The sequence below is a fragment of the Lethenteron reissneri genome, chromosome 22, assembly GCF_015708825.2.
Source record: "Lethenteron reissneri isolate LAM-NWPU_2019-01 chromosome 22, ASM1570882v1, whole genome shotgun sequence".
NCBI classification, from domain to species: Eukaryota; Metazoa; Chordata; class Hyperoartia; order Petromyzontiformes; family Petromyzontidae; genus Lethenteron; species Lethenteron reissneri.
Window position 1 is genome coordinate 6,501,528 of NC_083800.1, and position 8,337 is coordinate 6,509,864.

The window sequence follows — 8,337 nt, forward strand, 5'->3', positions numbered from 1 at the left end:
AAACAACAGCACGCGTTTAGAGTATTTGGCTGCTAATAATTTCCACATGCTAAGCCACTTCGTTGACCTATCATTTGTGACCAGGTCGCTTCCGAAATATATCTATATAACTCAGTGTGCCTTACCTGATAAAATAAAAAGATTAGTTTAACAGTTTTATTTGAGATAGTTACATTTATTAATACAATCCTATTAATTATTAAAAAAAAAAACATTAAAAAATAATGCTAAAACACTTGTAATGACTGAAAAAATACCCCAAGCTAATATGCAGCCTAACTGCTATTTAAAAATAAACAAAGATCTCCGATTGGTAGAAAGATGCCTCCACGGTGATTGGTCGGGCGGCAGACTTTTACATCGATTGGAGGAATTAGGAGGTTTGAACGAGATCGATCTGAAAACAGAGAGAGTATCCGTTAGAGGTGAAGGGCAGGGATTGTCGAAGGGAAAAACAAGGACAAGAAGGTTCGAGAAAGGGGACTGAGGAGTGGGGACGTTCGTAGGAAGTTACAAGCTGCAAGACAAGCACGAAGCCTCGGGTCCCTTATACTGGTAGAAACCACCTGGTTACACCAGCCCACAGGGAATTATTGTGTCCGTCCATCCGTCCGTCTTGCATCCAAAAATGGGAGGGGTGGGGCTGGGTAGAGAGGGGAGGGTGGGGAGGGGCTAGTTGGGGAGGGGCTGGGTGGGGAGGGGAGGGTGGGGAGGGGCTGGGTGGGGAGGCTGGGGCTGGGTGGGGAGGGGCTGGTCACCCCGTGGTGCCCTTATAAAACTCAACGTTTAACCTACTCACGTCGGCTTGTGCCCGCCCTCACAGTCGGGCATATTTGCGGAATACACCACGCCGCAGTTGACCCTGGCCATTGACCGAGCAACCCAACGTTCCTACCAGCTCCCTCCGCAGGAATGTGTTTGTGGCTGTGTCCAAATGAATTGGCTCTTACTACATCGTCGTCAGAGTCGTTACACATGTAGTAGTCTTACAATTATGGTTGTGTGTTTAGTGTCAATAATGCGAACAGTAGTTGAGCAGGTGAGCTTATTGTTACACAACAAACCCTAATTAAAGATTTTGACTTAAAACTTTCGTGACTGCAGGAATTCATATTCTTTGGTTCTTTCGGTAAAGTCACATAGATAGAAAAATCATGATAAAAAAATTAAGTGAATCATTTAAAAAATATAAATGAAAATAAAAAAACACGACTTTTCGATCGCAACACAAGCGGTCGTCATTAGGAAAAGGGAGGTTAACCTCTGAAGGCAAACTGTTTATAAACATTTTATTTTATTTTTTATTCACTTTATTTTTTGTTATAATTTTTCTATCTACGCGACTTTACTGAAAGAACCAAAGAATATTAATTTTAAATTTCCTTTGGTTGTAAACCTCTGGATATGCCATGCGATGTTGGCTTCTTTAGGGCCTCTTGATCCAGTTGTGTTGAATGGGACAAAGTTATTCTCAACGCATCATGCAGACTATTCCCACCGATTGGATTTTGTTTTAATATGATACAGGTTTTTAAAAAATCCTTTATATTAAGTTCACTTGCTTGCTTGCTTGCGCGCTTACGACCGTGCAAATCTTTCGGTCGTTTTATAACCCACTTCCCGTGATCCAATCGAGCTGACATTTTGCACACAGACTCGTTGTGCGTGACAATTTATTTTCGTGAAATTTTTTTCCCAAAATTTTACACTTTTAGGAAAAAATAAATAATGTTTAATTACCAATTGCTTAATGGTGGCAGGCAATCATCTGACCCATAGGTGGCAGCCATCTCAAGCCAGAGGACGAGAGGACTCTAGCCGCCACGCATATAATGTATTTATAGTGAAAACTTTGTTTTTACTGGTTAATTTTATTATGGGTTCAGTCAAATCCACAACCGACTAAGGGGCAATGTATGGCAAACAGCAGAGGGCGGTGAAACCAACTGGACAGTCATTCTGCACGACGCTCGCACGCCTATGCTCCCCCCCCCCTCGCCATCACCAACCCATACTGGCCAGCATCGTGTAAGGATGGTCAAATAGTCCGCCATGATCTGTACGGCATGGGCAGGTCCTCAGCACGTGAAATGTCGAAGGGCGGTAAATACGCTGTGAACGAGTTCAACTGTCCATAATAGAGGTGTTATTGGGTTCAACCGTGTAAATATAAATGTGTCGTGAATCCCATTGCCACCCGACACAGCCAATTAGTGAGGTTTGTCACGTAAACAAAACGTGCCAGTTAGTTACTGGTTCAGCATACCGGTGTGTTGGAGAGTAAACCCACAACAGTTATATGTTCAACTAAGTACCATGCTGTCCTTTCATACTGGAAGGTGCACTTTTACAATATCAACTTGTTTGTTTCGCGCCCTTCCGGTTAGCAAGGTTGGCTATGTACGGTGCGAAAGAAGTTCAACATACGTACATACATTTAGACCAAGCCAGAGTTTCTAATAATGTATGCTCACAATCGTTTGTTTGTGTGTCAACGTCACATTGACCCACTTGGGCATCGATGTCAATTCATAATGTGACAGTCGCAAGGGCCACTTTAGCCAACGCACGTGACAGGAGGTCATTGAAGGCATGCGACTCACCGCCACCGCCACCGTTTCTCACCTCGTATTGATATGGAGGTGACCCCACAACAGCCTCGGACTCGCAGGCTTCTAGACCTCCGTGCCATGCTCCCAAGTCCCCTGAATTATTTCATAGTGACAAATAGTCTCTCGCGGTCATAAGATCTGCAACCAGTCCTCCAGACCTCCTGTAATTCCACGGAGGTCCAAGCAGTACCTGCCAGCTCGTGCCAGATAAATGACAGCCTCTCCAATCCCCCGGCCCTTCCCCAGTGAGTGTTCAGCCATTCCGTTTGGACAGCCGTGGCAATTGCGCATTGCTGCTGGAGGTTTTCGGATGTTGGGTTGGGGTCGGGAGGGAGGCTTGGTGGAGATCAGCCCGCAGGCTCCACCAAATGGTATTTGATTTATCGTGCATCTCTGTGTGCTCGCACGCAGAGTGGTGGCACGTGTGCTTAGCGCACTATTCTGCGAATCGGGTGACCTTAATTAAATTCCTGGCCACGGCCTTACATCGATGGCAGGCGGCAAAGTGGTATCTGAATCTGTCGCGGACCTCCCACAGGATGATTCGACCTTAAATGTGTGCGTTCTGTGCAAATATCAGCACCGGGGAGACAAAGGCGGCCGGGAAATGGTACCGGCCACACCATCGTCTTCTCGTGTGTCATGCCGACCTTCATAGGAGGTTGTTAACAGCACTCTCTGCCGCGACAATATACGCATCTGCGGTGAGATGTTGTTGGTCTCCGTGTATATATAATTTTTAAATCCTTTATATTAAGTTCACTTGCTTGCTTGCTTGCGTGCTTACGACCGTGCAAATCTTTCGGTCGTTTTTTAACCCACTTCCCGTGATCCAATCGAGCTGACATTTTGCACACAGACTCGTTGTGCGTGACAATTTATTTTCGTGAAAATTTTTTTCCAAAATTTTACACTTTTTAGGAAAAAATAAATTATATTTAATTACCAATTGCTTAATGGTGGCAGGCAATCATCTGACCCATAGGTGGCAGCCATCTCAAGCCAAAGGACGAGAGGACTCTAGCCACCACGCATATAAAGGATTTATAGTGAAAAACTTTGTTTTTACGGGTTAATTTTTTTTACGCGTGTGTTTGTGTGTCGTATTGCGTGCAGTCCATCCTGATGAATGAAGAGTGCCCGGTTCGCACGCGCATGTACACGTCCCAGGGCAGCGTGAGAAGCACGGCGGACGGGGCACAGCCCACTGGGAACGACGTCGGGGAGGAAGAGGAGGAGAGTGAGGAGTGAACCCGTTGAGTCCAAACGGTGCACGCGTAGTGCATTAGTTTAACCGACGCATTCATTGGATCGAACCGGTTTTACACAGCAGGGTAGGAGGATTTTACAAAATTACACCGAAAATTGCACCTCCAATTGGCACGGTTGGCTACGTACGGTGTGAAAGAAGCTCAACAGATATACATAGCCCTGGTTTCTCCCCCCCCCCACCCCCACCGTAAGTTGTTTGCACTTCCTATGCTGTGTTTAAACTTTCTATGATATTTTTTTGTTACAAATTTTCTTTAAAACTCTTTAACAAATGCACTATAAGTCCCAAAATTTGTAAAGCTTTCAATGGAACGCCAACGAAAAGGACAATCAATTGAAGTGTAAGACGTTACGGGGACACCCAGACATAGCCGCGTTTGGCATATATTTTAGCATCGTATCTCAAGAATTTTAAAGTATAAGCTGCTGCTGAGATCCACTGTGAATCAGCTAGCCATGATGAAGCTACAAAAATCTCAACATGTTCGTCACTAACACTGCCTTATCAGGAAACGTATACAAGAGGTAACGTTTCAGAGCCTCCTTCAGAGCACATGATTAAATGAAGTTGCCCAGTGTTCGTGTGAACCGATGGTCTCAGGCCGTTCACCAATAACTGCACACAAAATATCAATAATAATAATAATACGACATGTTACTTTGGAGTTAATTTTGGGAAAAAAATTGCTCTGAGAATTATAAAAAAACATATATTGTTTGGCCTGTTATACGGTAAACAATATAATGACTGAGTGTATTGCAAACATGTGACCCCTGCCATATGAGGAGGTAAAGGCCACTGGAAGGATACTTTGGGGAAAAAATAATCTCCGCACCCATTCCCTGACACACGGGATGCTCTGCTGTGCAAGATTTCCGAACGGATTCTGTGTCTAATGACATGACTCCGAAAGCATAATTAGATTAAATTAGAAAAACTAAAAAAGAATTTGAATGAAAATCATTGCCCCATTATTAGTATTGTTTTCGATTATTTTCCATAACGTGCATCTGTTTGACAATGCTTAGCAAAACCTTTCGCGTTAAATACATTACATCTATGAGCAGACCTCTGCAGTTGAGTGTGCATACCAAAACAACGCTGTATACTATTCATAAGAAGCGCGTATGTGTTTTGTGCAAATGTATATTGGTGCTGCGTAGGTTTGTGCGATTTTGCTGCGTACCTCTCCGATACGTGTTCAGTTTGCGCCGCGTGTTGTTTGGCAAGATGTCCGACGTTTGAGCTTCACGCGCTGCGATATTGTACGTGCAACATTTCGCTCGCTTTCACGGCAAATGAGATCGGCAGAAAACGTCGGTCACGAAGAAGCTGCCAGCAAGCGGAGCATAATGTTGGACATCATGTCGAATTACACGCGGTGAAATTTGAAAACACATCTTGAGAAATGTGATTGGCATAAACATCATTGGGGTTAAAATGCAACCGAAGATTAATCAGCAGCTGGGACAGATAAATGGGTTACTGCATGGAAGGTAATGCGCATTAAGCTCCCGTTTTCATGGGAACTGCTGCTTCTAAATTTCCCTTCGCTTGTGCTGAAGGAAATTAAAATGGCCCATGCACCGGATATGTTGCTACACGTTCAACGTTGCAGCGATTGTATCTCATCGGCCCTATTGGTACGGCGATGTGAGGATATGCTGAACGCGACCCATGGACACAGGAGGCATGCTCAGAGAATATGGCATTATATAAAAACATAAACTTGATTCTCAAAATTGCGAGCGGTTACTTTTTTTAACATATATAAATAGAAACTAATAGATGCTGCTTTTTTTCTACAGAATTTATTTAAAATATATATCGCCAGTGTTTAAAATCCATTCGTCTTTATCTGTTCTTATCGATGTTTAAATGTCATGTCGGCCTGTAGCACAGCAATTTCCTTTCAAATTGTTTACCGGCATTCTCCCCCTGCCTTTACTCTAAAGACAAAAATCAGCCCCATACCGACCCAAAGATTCAAAATTTCAACAACAACAAAACTCTACATTGTAGATAGCGACTTCGCTTCACATTACTCGGCACGTGTGCACTGTTTTTCGTCATGCAATCGATTGCATAATGCTATATTTAATTACTGCAATTAAAAAAAAAAGACATGCAGCGAACAAAAATGTTAGCCCCGTGGTTCTGGAAAGAAACGTTAATCATTTTGATGCCATTAGTATTGTAATTTTGTTGTCCTATAGACATGTCTTCTGTGTGCAATTTCACGTAAAGTCTGTAATGCATAAAGCATTGAATGTTGTGCCTTGTAAAGCTACAAAAGAAATGTAATCAAAGACAATGTGGAACATACCATACACACTGATTGGTTTACGATAAAACATCCATCCCAAAGCTTTGCGTCTACTGAAGGCAAATCGACTTGAATCGTGTTTGTAATGTATTTCAATTGAACGGCTTCTAATGTTTTATAAACAATGTGTCACGTTTAAGCTGTAACCAGAAGTTGTAAATGAATGGGATGGGTGGGTGGGGGGAGAAAGTGAATGAGTGCGTAATTAATGTCTGGCTCTACTTGGATAATTATATTGCATAGAAGAAGCTTAATTTGGTAAACTTTGCTATTTTCTAGAAATATATCTTGAACATTTCAAATAATGACGTGTTTAATTGAAGCAAATTTTTGATGAAAACAGGGAGGTTTACGCTTTAAAATGGTCAAAATGCATATTAAACGAGCAGCAAAGTCTTTGACAAGTCACAAATCACAGCAGTCACGTTTTAACGTCGTCATTGTAAACATTTAAGGGCCGCACATTTTAATTAAACTGTCAAGCTGTTGCAAAAACGTGTTCCATTCCTCGTGAATCGCGAACCCCCAGAAAACAAGAAGACAAACATCGTAAGGGGTCTGCCCTTTTGTCAATCCTCTGTTGGCCGACGGCCTCTCCATGCTACGTCAGTCATGGGAGTTGTTTTTGTGGTTTTGTGTCACCACGGTCGTAAGTGCGACTTCGCGAAGAGGAGGGGGACGGGACCGGGTTGAGATATCGCTTGCCACTAATATAAACCAGGGCCAGGGATCGAACCTTCCGACCCAGTATAAGAGTTTAACACGTAGGCTTCCGCGGCCAATATTATCCATAATAAATATGGCTGTTCCGCCCAATGATGCCAGTTGTAATTGTTGTGGGTTTACTCTCCAACACACAACCGGTGTGCTGAACTAGTAACGAATTGGCCACGTTCTGTTTACGTGACAAACCTTACTAATGGGCTGTGTCGGGTGGTGGCGGGTTTAACGACACATTTAAATGTACACAATCTAACCCCCCCAAAAAAACCTCATAGCACAGTGCACAAATCACGGCGCCACTGCTGGCTACGTACGGCGCGAAAGAAGTTCAACATGCATACACACAGGGGTCGCGAATTCTGAATGAGGTCGTTGAGACCCGGGCTGATGATCTTCATCCACCCGATCCTCTGTCCAACCGGCACCAAAGAAAAAAGCAAAGCGCAACAAAGCAAAGCGCAACAAAGCCTTTGTTGGTACGCGAAGTCACGTTTCCTGATCCATTGAGCAAAAGTTGTTCTATGAGGATGACCTGAAAAGGAGACCTTCCACCTGGAGCTGCCTCTGCGCTATGAGCCCGGTTCACGTGCTCACGAATTGGCAGACACACATTGCCTTAACCGTTCAGTTGCCCCTTCGTTGATGACGGACGCAATTGGTCGCGTTTTGACATCGATTCATATCCAGCAACATGTGAATAGGACCCCACGTGTGATGCATATGTACACGACGCGTTCGTTTATTTTTTTATTTTGTTCATGACGCTGGTGGTCATACGTGGTCGTAGCATTGTAGAGGACGTTGTACTAATTTTCACATCCAGCACATTTTCATTCATGTTCATTGCAGGTATTGATCGGATTATGAATTTGGAAGAACATCATTCTGTTAATTTGGAGATGTGAAAAGCTGGACCGTTGACAGGTCTTAATAGCAGGGGGCAATCATTGATAATGCAGTGTTTGTGATGCAGATTTCAGATCTCTTAACCTGTAGCTTAAAGGAAAACATGTGTCGTGATTTAAATATGAAAGAACACAATCTACACATCAATGAAGGAGGTGGGCAGGCTTGAAACGCTGGATTGGATTTCAGAACGTTGATAACTTGAGTTAGATTGAAGGCAGGTAATTCACCTTGATGTTCCATATAATTACAATATTTTGGAAGCCCATTATTTGCAAGCTTACATGGACTTTCTGGACTGCAGAGACTGCTTTAAATAATTGAATCAATTCCACGTTAGTATTGCAAGCGAAATGTAATGTGAGCGAATTTCTCACAAATGCTTCTTATATATCTGGAGCAATGCCAATGTACAAAGCTGACATTATCATAAATATCCACTTGGCCAGAGGAGACAAACAGGGCACAGTTTTAATTTTATATTCATCTCGGTGCTC

General features: G+C 43.2%; 1 protein-coding gene across 1 annotated transcript in view; it reads left to right on the top strand.

The window, feature by feature from the left end:
• LOC133345570 (synaptic vesicular amine transporter-like) overlaps positions 1–4,065 on the top strand; it is a 30,273-nt gene extending 26,208 nt beyond the window's left edge. Inside the window, exon 16 of the mRNA XM_061556471.1 lies at positions 3,729–4,065. Coding sequence (XP_061412455.1) covers positions 3,729–3,863 — 135 coding nt within the window. The 3' untranslated portion in view covers positions 3,864–4,065. The remainder of the gene's footprint in view (positions 1–3,728) is intronic.
• The last annotated feature ends 4,272 nt before the right edge of the window (positions 4,066–8,337 follow it).